Source organism: Ailuropoda melanoleuca, chromosome 14 (genome assembly GCF_002007445.2).
Source record: "Ailuropoda melanoleuca isolate Jingjing chromosome 14, ASM200744v2, whole genome shotgun sequence".
Taxonomy (NCBI): Eukaryota; Metazoa; Chordata; class Mammalia; order Carnivora; family Ursidae; genus Ailuropoda; species Ailuropoda melanoleuca.
The window spans coordinates 46220576-46238996 of NC_048231.1; the positions used below are offsets into that span (position 1 = coordinate 46220576).

Below are 18421 nucleotides of genomic sequence, written 5' to 3' on the forward strand. Positions count from 1 at the left end.
GAAAGCACCACACAATTGTACTATTCTCTCCAGTTTATCATGTAATGTGTTTGCTGTAATTTGTTTGCTCAAGTCTAGAAAAACAAAATATTGCCTTTACATTGTTCTTTTCCTTCTAAGACCCACTGGCTTGAGTCTAGTTGACCTATATCAAGTACTTAGTACTAGCAAAATTCTAAGTGCTTTATGACCATCCCACTTAATCCTTACAATACCCATTCTCATGCTCCATTTTGCAGATGAGGTCACAGAGCTGCCCCATTATTAGGAGAGTGCTGTAGCCAGGATCCCAACCCAACAGGCAGACTTGGAGTGGGCAAGGCAATTCACTGTGGGGATCCCTGCCATGCGTCCAGGCAAACAGCATTATACAAATTACAGTACTGATGACCACAAGGCTACCCAAGGCTATTGCTTCTGGGAAGTCAAAGGAACTCTGCTCTCCCCAACCAAGATGTGGCACAAGGGCTTTGAAAACATCACCCCAGGAAACACAAGGACCAAATACCAAGAAAGCACACTCCTAACCTTAAATTGTCTTCTCGAAGTATAGAGATGGGACTCTACAGACACTCAATATAAGAAAATACAAACTGACACAACAGAAAAACTTGACGAGAACTATTGCACTATTAGACTCTTGAATTTAGCAAGCATAAATAACAGGCTTAAAACTCACTAGGCATGATCATTTTCTGAGCTTGCCTTCAATATAAAAATTAAGCAGGAATACAGAAAACCATCTTTAAAAAAAAATCTCCTCCCATTTCACATTACAGTATCAGTATTTATGCAGTCTGAGAGCCATAACGAAAATTCTAAATCTGTAAATAAAAAACAAATATAACTTTTCAAAATAATGTCAGTAAAACTGGGGAAAGAGGCTGAATTCCACCAAATGATTTCAGTAGGACCCCATTAAGAGGAGCAAACATCCCTCCTGGATGTGTTATTGCAAAGATATTCTCATCCTTAACCCACTTCACTTAGTTCGAGAAAACAAGTTTCCTAAGAGAAGTTCAGCAGTGTTTCAAAGCTGACTTCTCACTCCTTCTTCTTCATAAAAAACATGAGATCAAAACATCAATGAACTTCAAACTCTGATTTCACCTTTTCAAGTTCAAGAAATGCTCAAAGCCTCAGCCTTGGGATTCACACATGTAAACACCTTACTTAACTTTTTTTCCATCTAGTACCAAACAGAAAAACACATAATCAGAACCTTTTTTCAAGTCCCATATAATTTTTTTCCATTTTCTTTTTTTAATTACATGATCAGTTATGAACTCTCCACATATCTTTCTTTGCTTATCTAAAATTATTTTAAAATGATTATTTTGAATTACTCTAAAAACTTTCTACAAAACTGACATGAAAACTAAACCCAATACATTATTTCTTATAATACGCTTAGTGTTTCTAAGATAAGTAGCCAAAGCCTATTCCAAAACACAGCACTACTGGCCATCTCTGAAAGTAGAATGAATTTTCCACTTTTAGACACGCCATCTTTCTATACTGAAAGAAAAAAACATTCCCTTTGTGAAAGTACAAAATCTCTTTTCTTAACCCAAATCAACATCCTTTCCATTTCCCTATGACCCCACATCCTAACCATTTCAAAAACAGAATCCAACTTAAGGATACCAAGGTAAGTAGGTGGGACTTACAGTTGAAGATGCCAGGCGGTGGATGTTCCGTCACCAGGAGACAATTTTCTTCATCACTGTTGTCCCCACAGTCGTTCTGTTGGTTACAGACCAGTGAACCAAGATACAAGCATTTACCGCTGGTGCAGGTGAATTTGCACTCTGAAAAAGTACAACATAGAACATAAAGTAGTCAATGCAAGCTTGATGGTCTCGAATTTTTTTTTCCTTCCCCATTTGTGCGCTATGATAGTTCGGGAAATCAGTCTATCTGTAGATACCAAAAAACTGAACTTAGAGAGGGCTATCTTGATAAGGGCCTTCATTCTGTGAAGTACACACGACAGTGTCCCACCCAGGGGAACTCTGGGGCCTGCTGCAAATTACTCACCCCCTGTCTCTAAGCCAAAAATGAGAAACACAGGTGCTTTCTTTCCACGACTTGCCCAGAAGGTCATAGATATGGGGTTCTTATTTTGCGTGAAAACATCTGTGGCAGTTTTCCAAGCCTCCAAGAATGTGGGGAGACTTAGAAGCAGCAGCTGGGGGTCCAGCAGAACTTGAGAGCTCAAGCTTAACAAAAGGAGGCTCATATATTTTATTTCCAACTTGTCACTGGATGTTGTGATGCTCCAGCAAAATATTTAACCTCTCTGGTATTCATTCATCTCGTGCCTCAGAAAAACCAATTTTAATAGCAGGCGGGGTAGCACTGACTTTATAATGTAAAACATAGGAAAATAATGTGTGTTCTCTGCTACCTGAGAAGCACCCATGCCAAGGGCCATGTGAGTAACTTAAGGTAATATGATGAAGCCCAGCCCAAATCTCTATAGGCCACACTGAACATGGAATCCCTGAAATCTCTACAAATCAATCAGTGAAAATGGAATTTACTTTTGTAATACTTTGAAATAAATTTGCAAACTTAACACATTACTATCAACGTAAGCATTTAAGGATAATGGAAATTACACAATTATACATGTGGACACATAAACAGCTATGTATATCTTACACTGACTATCACCTTGCATTCTGACTGTGAGCTTTCTTCTAGGCGCACCCACAAAAGCTGGCAGAACTCACACAGTACGTACAAATCAGTGGGTAGAAAACAAAACCTCAGAAAAAGCATCCCAAACCCCTGCTGATGCTGCCTGTCACGGCCTCTTCATTTCTCCTCTATTTTGTCTGTCTAGAATATGGGTGGCAGGCCTGGATCAAATCCAAGGTCTTTTCAACTCTAAAATTCCATTATTCAAATAAAAGATTGGGCATCAGCACACCAAGGCCTCCTCTAGCTATCCTCACAACAAACGGGGCTGCAAAGAGAAAAACCCTTTTACCTGTTGCAAAGAGACAGAGAACTTAAATCTTCAAAGTATTTCTGTGACCCAGTATGAAAGGGATATTATAGTTTATTTGTTCACATTTTCCTAAAAGAGCATAGAAGAAACCAGCCCACCCCCTGACCTAGTTTAGAAGAGCATGTGAACATAGCCCAAATGCACGTCGACAAGTTCATCACTGGCCACAGTGTCCAGGTTAAAAAATCTGTGCACTACATGTGATCCAGGCCATGTGGTAGGAACGCTGCTGATGCCAAGTGCTCTTCTAAGGTAGAAATATTAAAATCCAGCTGTTTGAAATCACATTTATGAAGTGACTTTTTTTTTAACTTAATGGAAAAAAGGGATGTCAAGAAAAGAATTTATCTTTCTTTCCAAAAGAAATATTAGAGTTCAGATTAATACCAAACATGAAAAGGACATTAGCCAAAAATAGGCTGATGCTATTGAAATGGTAATTGGAATAAAGGGAATACTAACCTAAATTGAATTAAACTCCAACTAAAAGATTAACCGTTACTGTGCTTTGAAAGGATCTCAGGTTAGACTACCATGTTCCAGTTTGCGTGGAACTTTAAACCAGCAAGAACATAAAACCACCCCCACACTTTATTCATTTCAACTTGATCAAGGGAGACCCAGTCCAGACAGCAAACTGTTTTCAAGGAAATGAATTATGTAATTCATTCATTTATATAATCAATATTTTAGCCCCTTCCTGTTATGTGCCAGGTATTAAGACATGGAAACACAGAGATGAAAGAGCGGCCCTCTTCAAAGGGCTTACAACATGAATTTTTTTTAATAATGTGAGAAGTGACCTATATATTTTTTCTTTCCAAGGACATATTTTCCTTCTTTATATCCTTCACATCTAGAGTGCTGCCTAGCAAGTAAAACGCACTCAGTGAATCACATATTTGTTGAATAAATGAATGATCTAATCTAAGCCTCGTAAGAACTCTGTGAAATAATTAGGGTAGATATTATGCCCATTTCATAGATGAGGGAATTAAGACTCAGAGATTAAGTGACTTGCCCATAATTAAACTCCTAATAAATGGCAAATCCAGGTGTGTGTCCAAATCTACCAGCTCTGGTCTCGGGCTCTCTCCAGAGTTGCCTCACAGTTTCCAAGTCTGCTTTCATGAATGCGTAACATTCATTTGTAATGAGGATGCCCATATATGTAAAAAGGTTCTCAAAACAGTTTATTTTCTTAATAGACTTAACATTACTCAGGATGCATTAACAAGGCTTTTGCTACTGATTTGCTTAGAAAGCTCTTGCTTCTTAGATTAATTGCAAACATCAGTATCAACCCATAGAATTTCAAATTCAAAAAATCTAAATCTTCTCAATGGTAAGTCATTAGCTAAATATCAAACTAAAGGTCTTTCCATTACATGACCGCTTGAATCAAAACAACTAGATTGAAATTTTGAATCCATTGACTTCTGGAGGTGATATAGAAAATACTAGAAAATTGCTATAATGCTATTAAGCGTTAAAGATTCACGCTAAAGCTGGAACGAAATTGCAGAGTAAACATCTGTCTAAGGTAACATAACTGGTATCGACAGAGGCAGGTTTTCTTTTTTCTTTTTTTTTAGTTTAAATTCAACTTAATTAACATACAGTATATTATTAGTTTCAGAGGTAGAATTTAGTGATTCATCAGTTGCATATAACACCCAGTGCTCATTCCATCAAGTGAGAGGCAAGCTTTTAACTGGATCCCGACTTACAAGGCCACCTCCACCATACTTTGCTATCCAAAAACCCAGTGTGTTAAGACGTTAGTGAGTAGTCCTCTAATAACCAAGTTACTGTGACATTTGAAACAAACTAAGAACCCTAGATGAGAGGTTCTAACTTTAGCTGTGTACTGGAATCACCTGGGCATCTTTGAACATTTCTGATGCCTGAGCCCCAGCGTAGGCAACAGTTCTCAAAGGTCCAAGGTGCAGCCTGGGCAGCAGTTGTTACTAGAGATCCTTAGAATGACTCTGATGGGCAGAGAGGATGAAGAACCACTGTCTAGTGAGAATGTTATCCTTAGATAACTTACTTATATTAAGCCCCCTTTTTAGCTAATAGTGTTTTATTGAAATGTTTAGTTGGTATTTTCTAATTTACTAAAAACTTCTCTCTTAAAATAGTCAGGTATTTTGATGATTCCTGGACAACAAGGCCCAGTTGCTACAATTCTGTACTGCCAATAAGGTATTTCAGAAGGTTTGGGACCACAGGTGTGACCCCCAAACTACATTTTGACCCACTAAAGACAGAAAACATCCTCAATGAAATAAAACTCAAGTGGGAGAAAGAAGATAGAAGAATAAAAAAATGTTTTCTTACTATATTTCATCCATTCTTTGTGGAACTTGAGTATTCCTTCCAAGTCTGAAGTTGAAGGATATCAAAGATTATTTAAACATTGGAAATATTTTGGCTACAAATTCATGGTGACTTCAGATGGGTAATACTGGAAGGGAATACAGAAGGAACAACTCGGGAACTTAGTTTTTCCTTCAGGAGCTATAGACATAGTTTAAAATCTGTAATACTTAAATAATTCTTCTTCCTTAAAGTTGGGACTTTTTAAATGAATAAAACAGCATTCCTTTCTGCCATAACTCTGTTTCTTATGAAAAAATTTCCAGAATCAGCAACAGATCTTAGAATCACTAAAATAGTCTTACCAATAGAGAATTTCCTCCAAATTTAAGGTCTTCTTTAGTTTTTCTACATTCCTACATAAAGCTTTCTGATGATTTTATGACTCTGAATTGTCATAGCTTCATAAAACACTAATACTAAGAGGGCTCTAGAGACACAGTGGTCTGAACTCTCATGTCACAGATGAGGAAATAGTCCAGAGAGAATTCCTGACTTACCCAAAGTCAAAAATGAACTCCCTGTAATGGAACAGCAAGTCCAATATTTCTATCAAATTGAGGGGAAAACTTTTTTGCCCTAAATATCACTCTGATTATGAACAAACTAATATTAACCAGTTGGAGTATACCATGTGAGAGAGGAAAAAGGAAAAGAATGATTCTGTGAATCCCAAACTTACATACAAAAAAAAAATCTATATTAAAAAAAATTGGGGGGCACCTGCCTGGCTCAGTTGGTACAGCATACAACTCTTTATCTCAGGGTCATGAGTTTGAGCCACACATTGGCCATGGAGTCTATTTTAAAAAAAATTTTTTAAGGACCAGTAGCTTAACAATTTTATATTTTACACCTAAACTTGGACAGGATTCAAAGATAAATGCTCAATCTTGAACTCCAGGAGAACCAACCTGCATCTCAGAGATGAAAGTTAATCCACTTGGTAGAGTCAACATCCTATTAATTTTAAAGACAACAAAAAGTACTTGAAAGTTGCTAAGAGAGTAGATCGTAAATGTTCTCACCACAAAAAAGGAAGTAATTAGGTGATCTGCCCCAGGTGTTAGCTAATATGATAGCAGTCATCATTTTGCAATACATAAGTGTATCAAATCAACATGCTCGACACTTAGACGTCAATCATATCTCAATAAAGCTGGAGGGAAAAAGCAACAAAAAATTGTTTTCAATTTTTCCTATACTCTTTTTTAAAGCTTTAGTTTTCACAGATACAATCTCAGTCACAAAATAAGGACCTATATACAGTATTACATCACAGCTGTACAATCAGCCTTTTTGTGTGAATTGGCAAAGTAGTCTATGATATCTATTTCTGTTAAAATTCATATAGCAACATCGACTCATTCAGTTCACACTTCTATCATTCACAAACCTGAAAACTGAGAGTGATTCTGGCTCCAACATTTCTGACATTAAAATCTAGAATTATCTCTCAGTAATGGGGGCCTTCTCAATGTACCTACATTGTGAGTAACAGAGATTAAACTTAGTTGTTAGCAACCTATAGGTGAAGAATTAATAGGATGCTAAAATTAGTATAAATAATTTTACCATAACTAACATAATTTTACATTTCCCAGCATAGAGATGACAACAATATTTTTACTGACTTACACACACATCACCTACTCCCCAGCAAGGTACAGGATTACCTATCAAGTAAAGTTCAATAAAAATGAAAAACAATGAGTAAAAGACAAAAAACATAAACCAAAAAATGCAAGGGAAATGAGAGAAACTTTGTGACTTAAGGGAGCTCTAGTAACTGGTCATTAAACTGAACTCCAAAGAAACAAGCTGCCACAGAGACAAGGAAACCAGAGGCATGGTGGCGAGCCCTTGGGAGCCAAGAGTTGTAGGCATTTCGATTAATCAGAAACAGACTCTCTCCTGCTTCTAAGGCTTAAAAGGTCTATTGCTGATTTTATTAAGGGATGCTATACAACAGTATGGAAGCTATCTTAGATAACCAATTTTGTCAAAAAGGAAAAAGGGCTCCCCATATGGTTATTTCCTTTATCAGCTTTCAGTGAAGTTAGAATACGGGAGTAGTTCCTATAAAGTGAGCCAGAATGACAGCACCAAAAGTAGTGATTTAGCAAATTATGAAGATAAGGCTTTGAGAATCTTCAGAAATGAAAAGCTAATCCTTAGGGCTATTCTCAAATGTCAGCTTTTGACAGCATGTGAATGGAATAAGAATGATAATATGCATATTCTCCTAAAAAATTTGTTAATGCAAAGAATACATTTTGAGTAACCTGTAAGAGACTTAGAATCTCACATATTGACAACACTGATCTCTTTGGAAGTCTGAGGGAAGAGACCTGCAGAAGTTGCTTGTGCCTCGCCTGATATCACACGGTGATCTACACAGCATGCCGAAAGTCAAATGTAAAGACACTGTATCACTAATGATATTCTCCCCTCCCTCAAAGACAGAGCAGACTCTCCTGGTTATAAATTTGGAACAAAGGGGAATTTAATTAGAAGGTTTATATTCTGTGTAATGAATTAAGTTACCCACAAGCATTTAATAAAAGTCATATCTTAAGTGGTGCAACTGAAACCATAGTTGTCCTTCAAAAAGATGAATATGACGTGATAAAAGGATATTTGCCCATATAGTAAGATTAACATAGAAAGGCCTCCCATTAAAGATAGTAATAAAATTTTTTAAAACTCAATCCATTTTATGATATGGCTTATCACTCCCACTATGGTGCTGAAAGACGATTTTAATGTGTCTGAAATTATCTAAGAACCGTAAGTGAAAAATGTGCTCTTAAAAGTCCAAGTTATTTTCAGGCTTTAGACTTCTAGTCTTACAATTACCTTTTAGAGCAGCTTTAAACATTGCCCAACTTTCATCAAAACACCATAAGGCATTTTAAAAGTCAGTAAAAGTCGTTAGGACTTGAATTGGCAATTCAGCACTATGTCTTTTTTGTGTTTAAAACCAATTAATGAATGAATTTGTTTCTGTGTTTTTCTGTAAATAAAATGTGAGGAGGTATTCTTACTAGCTTCTTAGTGCAGTACTAAAACCAAGCAGGTAAAAACTACTTTAAAACACTCTGAGGAACCAAGTGTTTATCAATATATGCAATGCACATGGGAAAACAGTTTGAAAGGATGATGATCAAAATACAAACAGTGTCTACCTCTGGGTTCTAGGGTCACTAAGTAATTTATAAGTTCCTTGACAATTTTAAGTATGAGTTTATAATCAAGAAAAGTATAAATCCTATTTTAAGGGGGGAAATCTCTGTAAAAATCTCTGAAAACCAAATGTTTGTAGAATTCTAAATCTATCAAAATGTTAACTTTAATGGCACTAATAAGGTATCTAATTCCCCATGGCATCATTCAAACAGAAATACAGACAGACAGCTCCAACCTCATAAGGATAAACACTATTTCAGTTACTTTTCATTTCATTAAGTATATACTGACCACCTATCATGAATACAGCAGTAGTAGCAGAAGGGATACCAGTAGGCAGTATCTGCCCAAGTAAATGCCTGATGGGAGTATCTGCCTGAGGGGAGTAACTGCCTGATGGGGAGTATCTGCCTGAGGGGAGTAACTGCCTGAGGGGAGTGGCAAGTGAAATAGGTCTGCCATGAGGTCAAGCCAGGCCTGTGGAGGCTTGAGGGCCACTGGACAGAAACCTGCTTTACTATGAGAACTGAAGCATTAAAGAATATTAAGCACATGGACTGATACACTCCGACATTTAAAAAAATATCTTATTGCAGTACAGTTTGTTTAAGAGTGTCTGTATGTGTGTGAGCGAGAGAGAGAGAGAGAGAGAGAGAGAGAGATCCAGGTCAAAGGGTTTATACAAAAAGAAAAACAAAAGAATGCTCATATAACCAGCATACTGATCAAGGTACAGAAAAGGCATGGGGTGGGAGTGTGGTTCCTGGGGTGTTCAACTTTCATTTTAACAGAATGTCACTATACGTAAAAATAAGGCATGGGAGGTAGGGAACAGGTCATGAAGAACCTTGTATGCCTTACTGAGGACTGTTAAGGGCTCTCAGTCTATAGGTTTTAAATAAATGTATTTGCATGAAATGGTAACTGGACAGTATTGAGCATTTAATATATACTCACCAAGACTAACCTCAGATAATGGCTTTCTTATTACTTTGCTCCACTGAGTAAGCAGCATAAACCACAAGACTCAACAAGAGTTTTTCAGTTGTCCACTAACTGATGTTTCCATATGCATTTGAGGTATACAGCCAATGAGGACTACACCCAACTCCCAGGACCAACATAAATGGATGCACAAGTGTTTGACAGCACAGACCCAGGCCCCAAAAAGGAGACCCACAGGAGCAAAAGGGAGGCTTTATCCTTGGGTATCACAACTCCTGGGCCTCATGCTCTTTCTCTCTAGGCCAGTCATTGCTTCATTCATTCATTCAAGAGTCCCGCACTGTTTGGGACAAGGAGCATGTCCATAGGCACCAAGGATAGACACAAAATAGTCCACGGTCATGAAACTCAGAAAACTGGCTTCTCTTCTAGTTCTTATATATTGTGTTTCTCCTTGGGCAAGAATCTTAACCTCTAGATTCCTTGCTGGTAAATGAGGTGTCTGGATTAACCTAGTAGTTTTGAATCTTTACTCTGAATAACTAGGTGTTCCCTTTGAGGCCTCAGGATCATCTGCAGGAGATGGGGGTGGGAGTAGGGTCAGTAAAGGAATCCTGGCAGTTCCACTAGGATCTGCTTATAGGTTAGGCTTTCCTCTGAGATTTCCTTGGAAAAAGGCATCCCCCAGCTAAAAATTCTGAAAGCCACTGAATGTCTTAAACTCTGAAAGTCCTTTCAGTTCTTAAAATCCATGATTTAAGAAAGCAATTTTAAAGAATGAAATCCCATTTTAGCCCTTCGGGACTTGTGTTGCCTGATCTTGATTAGCCAAATTATAGGTGATCTTTAAAATTTCTGAATCTGGATATTTTATACATACTGATTATCAACACCAAATCTAGGGGATCACATCAGCTATACCAACGTGCTATAACTTTCCCCATCTTTAAAATAAAAATGCTTTTGTCCCCATTCTCTGCTTTCCTGCTCCTGTAGCTTAGTGCCTCTAATGTAATTCTCCCCTGAAAAAAACTCCAATCAGACTTTGATCCCCATCACTGCACCAAACCTGCTTGTCCAGGTCCCCAGTGACCTCCATGTTGTTTGCTCCAGTGTGGGCACCTCAGGCCTCATCTTACCAGACTGCCTTTGACAGAGCTGATCAATCCTACCACCTGGAACCAACTGCTCCATGCATCCAAGGACATGTCCTATTGCCTTAATGATGACTGCTTCTCCAAACCTCCTCATCTGGAGGGCACTTTTGGGTGCCCAGGCTCACCCTCAGCCCATTCCCTTGAGATCTCAAGCAGTCCAGTGTCTCCATGTTAGTAACTCCCCACAATTATACTGGACCTTCCCACCTCTCCCTAGGCTCTCAATTCCTCCAATCACCTGCTCAACATCTCCATGTGGAATGTAACAAATATTTGAACTTACCGGGGCCAGAACCAGGTACCTCCTTTTCCCATGCAAACTGGCTCCACTCATAGCCTTCTATATCTCGAAATTTCATCCTTCCAGTTGCTTAGGCAAAAACATTGGAGTCATCTTTGACACTTTTCCCCAATCAATTAAAAAATTCTATGAGATTCACCTTCAAAATACATCTGGAAACTGGCCTCTTCTCACCACCTCACTCCAGTCACCCTAGTCTAAGGTGCCATCATCTCTCAACCAGAATACTTCAATAGTCTCTTAACTAGTAACCCACCTTTCCCTGTCCTTCCCATCATATTCTAGTTCCAAGAGAGCAGCCAGAATGTCCCTGCTGAAATGGAAGCCAGATCAGGTCTCTGCTCAAAACTCAAAAATGCTGGGCACCTGGGTGGCTTAGTCGATTAAGTGTCTGCCTTTGGCTCAGGTCATGATCCTAGGGTCCTGGGATCAAGTCCCACATGGGACACCCTGCTCAGAGGGGAGTGTGCATCTCCCTCTGCCCCTTCCCCCTGCTCGTGTTCTCTCTCCCTCTCTCTCTCGCAAAATAAATAAAATCTTAAAAAAAAAAAACTCTCAAATGCCTTCATTCAGAGGGAAATCCAAAGTCCTTATAATGAACTCTATACAACCCTCCATAACTGGACTCTCCAACCTCCCTCTCCTTCCCTTAGTTGGCTCTAGGCACAGTGGCCTCCTCACTGTCCCCTAAACACACAAGGCTCACACACTTGCTGTTCCTTTGCCTGCAACACAATTCCCCAGGATATCTGCTTAGCTAACTCCTTCACTTTCATCAGGCCTTCACTCAAAGGTCAACCTCTCTGTAGGGTATTCTCTGACTACTCTGTTTAAAATTGGAATCCCGGGCACCTGGGTGACTCAGTCAGTTAAGCATCTGCCTTCAGCTCAGGTCATAATCCAAGGGTCCTCCGATCGAGTCCCACATCAGGCTCCTTGCTCAGCAGGAAGTCTACTTCTCCCTCTGCCTGCTGTTCCCCCTGCTTGAGCACTCTCTCTCTCTCTGACAAATAAATAAAATCTTAAAAAAATAAAAAATAAAATAAAATTGGAATCCCTTCTCCATTACCCTCCCCATACTCCTGGCCTTTCCCATCCTTCTTTCCTATTTTGTGTTTCTCCACAACTAATTTCCATCTAACATTGTATTTAAATATATGCATAATCATTCCCCCCCCCAGAATATAAACTACATGAAGGCAGGTAGGAATCTTTTTGGTCATGATCCCATGACCATATATATATATATATATATATATATATACATATATATATATTTTTTATTATTATTATATTATGTTAGTCACCATACAGTACATCCCCGGATTCCGATGTAAAGTTCGAAGCTTCATTAGTTGCGTATAACACCCAGTGCACCATGCAATACGTGCCCTCCTCACTACCCATCACCAGCCTATCCCATTCCCCCACCCCCTCCCCTCTGAAGTCTTCAGTTTGCTTCTCATAGTCCATAGTCTCTCATGTTTCATTCCCCCTTCTGCTTACCCCCCCTTTCTTTATCCCTTTCTTCCCCTACGGATCATCCTAGTTCTTAGGTTCCATAGATGAGAGAAACCATATGATAATTGTCTTTCTCTGCTTGACTTATTTCACTTAGCATTATCTCCTCCAGTGCCGTCCATGTTGCAGCAAATTGTCTGCCTGGTTTTACTGAGGAATTCTCAGGGTCTGAAACAGGGCCTGGTATAACATAAGTAGTCAATAAATATTTGTTAAATAAATCAATGAACAGAAATAAAATCTCGTTCAGAGGTTTGTTTTTTTTTTTATAAGATTTTATTTATTTATTTGTCAGAGAGAGAGCGCAGAAGCACGGGGTGGGGCAGAAGGAGAAGCAGGCTCCCTGCTGAGCAAGGAGCCCAATGTGGCACTCGATCCCAGGACCCTGGGATCATGACCAAAGCCGAAGGCAGATGCTTAACCAACTGAGCCACCCAGGCATCCCACATCCAGAGGCTCTTATAGGAAACATAATTAACTACTGTAACCCTTTGAGTGAAGAAAGTTTTCTCTAACTGAGCAAATATCCTCACTAGGGATATATATATATATATATATAGAAAATGAGGTAGAAAAGAGACAAAAAGGGGATAAAATTCAAATATATTATTAGCAAATTATGTATTACTTTTTAAGGCAAAGAATTAGTTAAAATTACAGCCAGAGTAGTTTTTAATTACCTGTGGTCCCCATTTCTGGAATTATTCTCTCTCCAGTGTTCAATGTCATAAATATTTAGGCTTTTTCCATCTGTCCCTTCCCAGTCATCTGGCTTAATTCCTAAATCACAATATTCTCTCTCAGTGCAGCCTTGTGTGTTTTGGAGAGAAAGCCCATTGTCTGGCTAAAGCATTGGACTGTTTGTTCAGGAAACAGCCAGCTCCTTCCCTGACAGCTTCCAGCACCCTGAGAACTGGGTGTGGACATTGAGTTCCCCACCTGTTTTATTTTTTAATGTTTACATTCAAGTTCACAGGAGTCAGGGAGTAAAGCAGGTATTTATCAATTCACGGTATTGCTGATCCAGTCTTGTCCTCAAGTTGACCACAGCTAGTTATTTTCTATTTGGGTACAAACTGCCTCACTTTCTTGTCTTGAGCCTGACCAGGCTGTCTGCCTGGGGTCCTCCAACTGTCACATACCCTTTAAGAAATTTCCCTTCCCTGAAAACTTATACCTTCTGAGACCTCCACAGATCCAAACTCACTAACCTAAAAGTGCAACAGGGAGATGGCTATATAAACTCTTGTGTTCCCTGCCTCCTTTAGCCAACCCACACTGGAATTTTGAGATTGTATCTTTATACTTTTTTAATGGCTAATAGGATGCTCTACTGTAAGAACAATGCCCCTTGCCCCAATCAAAGAAGGTTTGTTACATTTCATTTTGTTTTGTCTTATTTCCCCTATTGGTTCTTTGGAAGCCCTTCTTTGTCCCCTCAAATAAACTTCCCACTTCAGGCCTTATTCAGCCCTACTGTCCTCCAGGATAAGCTGATGACCTCCTACCCATGATGGTGCTGTATCTGGGCAAGTCTCAAAGCTCCTTCACAACACGCATGGCCTTAGAGATACTCAGTGTCAGTAGACAGAGCTATCCTTTTATGTCCAGGGGAAGATCTTCAGATACTTAAAATAAGGGCCTTTGGTTTCCATAACTAATCAAATTCAAAACAGGGATTAATGTGGGTGAAAAGCCCTTACCATGTCCTCCTTCAAATGCCATATTTTAGAGAGAGAAAAACTAGCGGGGGAACCTTGGCTCTCAGCAGGAAGGTCCCAGTGATCCAGGACCAATTCTACCTTGGACAGGAGAGATGCAGACAACTGCAGCCCTGCACTCTACTGCTTTATTGGAGAAAATGACCTACTTCTGACAACTGAGACCAGGTGAGAATCCCAAGATCCACAAAGACAAGACATTTTTTGTCCTGAATATGCTCATTTCAGGCCTTTGATGAAGAATTTCTTTATAGTACCATCGGCAAACTAAGGACTTCCTGAATTCTTTTGCCTATCTACCCAATAACCAAAAAGAGATTATTTCTGGTAGACTTAAGGAATTTGATTAATAATCTGAACAAGGATCTTAAAATCCATCTTCTTCAATGGAACACTGGTTGATAAATTCTTATCTTCTGCAATTAACAACTAATCTGTCATTCTGCTCAATTCTTCCCTGAGGGCATGCCCAGTTGGGAGTTTGTTCCACTTGTGTGGTATGACCTAATGACCCAGCACCCAGGAGCTCTGGAGACCCTATTGCTTTTGGTCATCTGTCCTCAAATCTCCTCCCATTATCCCTCTACTCTAACCTTCATGGAATGGTGTCTCCCTTCATAGGCTACAATCACTTTCAACCTTTGTCTGGCTACCCTTCTGCACCCCCCTCAAACAAAATGGGCCTCAATAAATGACCTACTCCAAGGATATGTTCACCAATGCTGCAGCTGAGACAAGATCAGCTGGACTGATAACCACAGTACTATCAATGATTCCATAAGTACAGTAGCACATGATGAGAACAATTCATCCAGCTCCCAAGGCCATCTGCTTCAGTATGGAAAACCCAGATTTGTTGTCACTTCAGCTCCAACGTTTTTGCTGAAGCTAACCCCATTCTACCTTCTTCTGTCCTTAATGGAGACAGAAGCAAATGGCCTCACTTAAATAACCAATCACACCCTCCAATATGGTTCTGGGGTGACCTTTTTGGGGGGGGGTAAAGATTTTATTTATTTATGAGACAGAGAGACAGAGAGAGAAAGAGAGCATGCACTGGGGGAGGGGCAAAGGGAGAGAACCTCAAGCAGACTCTATGCCGACCATGGAGCCTGATGCAGGGCTCAAACTCATGACCCCAAAATCATGACCTGAGCTAAAATCAAGAGTCAGTCAGGTGCCCCCTGAGGTTCCTCTTTAGTTTTCTCCTCTGCAAGCTCCAATTTCTCATATTTGTCCACATTACTGGTAGGAGTAAATATACTAAATGGACATGAAGTGGAGTTTTAATGTTATTTCACAGCCAATATAGGAGGTTTCCTCAATACTACTTCTGTACATAAATTTATAAAACAGCAATAATAATGGACAAAAATAAAAGACAAATGTGGCATACAACCTGAGTCCTCAAACATACAGCAAAGACAAATTCTTAAAAAAAAAAATACAAACCAAAGTAAATTTTCTGTATATTCAAGTAAAACAAAGCACTCTATTTAAAATGTAACCCTCCTGACCCATGTCCAAAGCTACCTACCTACGTTCCTTGCTTTTTATTTTCTACAGCATGTAACACCTTTTAATAAGTCCTACAATTAACTTTTTGTATTGTTTACACCCTCTGATCACTAGAATTTAAGTTTGTCTGTGTAGGAAATTTTTAAGGTAATATTTAATGTTATTTCCCTGAGACCTAGAAAAATGTCTGGCATGAAACAGATTCTCAAAAAAAAAATTGCTGAATGAAGGAAAGTTTATTCTATCAAGTAAATAGTTATTTCTAAATCATAAATAATATATGTCTCTTCTACTTTAAATTCTTCAATAGATTGGCAAAGAAGTCAAACTCCCTCTCTCTTCACAGATGACATGATACTTTATGCGGAAAAACCAAAAGACTCCACCCCAAAATTACTAGACCTCATACAGCAATTCAGCAACATGGCAGGATACAAAATCAATGCACAGAAATCAGTTGCATTTCTAAACACTAACAATGTGACTGAAGGAAAAGAAATTAAGGAATCAATTCCATTTACAATAGCACCAAAAACCGTAAGATACCTTGGAATAAACCTAACCAAAGAGGTAAAGGATCTGTACTCTAGAAAGTGCAGAACACTTATGAAAGAAATTGAGGAAGACACAAAGAGATGGAAAAACATTCCATGCTCATGAATTGAAAGAATAAACATCGTGAAAATGTCTATGCTGCCCAGAGCAATCTACACTTTCAATGCAATCCCTATCAAAATACCACTGACATTTTTCACAGAGCTGGAACAAAATCCTAAAATTTATATGGAACCAGAAAAGACCCTGAATTGCCAGGGGACTGTGGAAAAAGAAAACCAAAGCTGGGGGCATCACAATGCCTGACTTCAAGCTATATTACAAAGCTGTGATCATCAACAGCATGGTATTGGGACAAAAACAGACACATAGATCAATGGAACAGGACAGAGACCCCAGAAATGGACCCTCAACTCTATGGTCAACTAATCGTTGACAAATCAGGAAAGAATATCCAATGGAAAAAAGAAAGTCTCTTCAATAAATGGTGCTGGGAAAATTGGACAGCTACATGCAGAAGAATGAAGCTGGACCATTCTCTTATACCGTACACAAAGATAAACTCAAAATGGATGAAAGACCTAAATGTGAGAAAGAAATCCATCCAAATCCTAGAGGAGAACATAGGCAGTAACCTCTTCAACACTGGCCACAGAGACTTCTTTTAAGGCACATCTCTAAAGGCAAGGGAAACAAAAGCTAAAATGAACTTTTGGGACTTCATCAAGATAAAAAGCTTCCGCACAGCAAAGCAACAGTCAACAAAACTAAGAGGCAACCCATGAAATGGGAGAAGATATTTGCAAGTGACATTATGGATAAAGGGCTGGTATCTGAGATCTATAAAGAACTTCTCAAACTCAACACCCAAAAAACAAATAATCAAATCAAAAAATGGGCAGAAGAGGTGCCTGGGTAGCGCAGTCGTTAAGCGCCTGCCTTCGACTCAGGGCATGATCCTGGCGTTATGGGATCGAGCCCCACATCAGGCTCCTCCGCTATGAGCCTGCTTCTTCCTCTCCCACTCCCCCTGCTTGTGTTCCCTCTCTCGCTGGCTGTCTCTATCTCTGTCGAATAAATAAATAAAATCTTTAAAATAAATAAATAAATAAAATCTTTAAAAAAAAATGGGCAGATGAACAGACACTTCTCCAAAGAAGACATACAAATGGCTAACAGACACATGAAAAATGTTCAACATCACTAGCCATGAGGGAAATTCAAATCAAAACTACAATGAGATACCACCTTACACCAGTTAGAATGGCAAAAATTAACAAGACAGGAAACAACAAGTGTTGGCGAGGATGTGGAGAAAGGGGAACCCTCTTACACTGTTGATGGGAATGCAAGCTGGTACAGCGACTTTGGAAAACAGTATGGAGGTTCCTCAAGATGTTAAAAATAGAGCTACCCTATGACCCAGCAATTGCACTACTAGGTATTTACCCCAAAGATACAGATGTAGTGAAAAGAAGGAGCACGTGCACCCCAATGTTCATAGCAGCAATGTCCACAATAGCCAAACTGTGGAAGAAGCTGAGATGCCCTTCAACAGATGAATGGATAAAGAAGATGTGGTTCATATACAACAGAATATTAGTCAGCCATTGGAAAGGACGAATACTCATCATCTGCATCAACATGGATGGAACCGGAGAGGATTATGCTAAGTGAAATAAGTCAAACAGAGAAAGACAATTATCATATGGTTTCGCTCATATGTGGAACATATGGAATAGTGTGGAGGACTGCAGGGGAAGGGAGGGAAAACTGAATGGGAAGAAATCAGAGAGGGAGACACACCATGAGAGACTCTGGACTCTGGGAAACAAACTGAGGGTTGCAGAAGGGAGGGGGGTGGGGTGATGGGGTAACCGGGTGATGGGTATTAAGGAGGGCTCGCGTGGTGATGAGCACTGGCTGTTATACACAACTAATGAATCATTGAACACTACATCAAAAACTAATGATATGCTGGCTAACTGAACATCATAAAAATAAATAAATAAAATTCTTCAAGAGATTCCCATAACCTTCAAAATATAGTCCATACTAGCTAGACATATAAGACTCTTCCTCCTAAGGTGCTCCTGGGGACTTTTTTTTTTTT

General features: G+C 39.1%; 1 protein-coding gene across 9 annotated transcripts in view; it reads right to left on the reverse strand.

Moving 5' to 3' along the window:
• Positions 1–18421, reverse strand: part of LDLRAD4 (low density lipoprotein receptor class A domain containing 4) — a 446262-nt gene that overhangs the window by 214705 nt on the left and 213136 nt on the right. For all 9 annotated transcript variants that reach the window (XM_034641971.1, XM_034641964.1, XM_034641965.1 and 6 more), the window contains one exon: positions 1671–1811. Coding sequence is in view for 4 of the 9 variants with exons in the window: in XM_034641964.1 (XP_034497855.1) it covers positions 1671–1811 (141 nt within the window). In the remaining 5 variants the exon portion in view is untranslated. The remainder of the gene's footprint in view (positions 1–1670; positions 1812–18421) is intronic.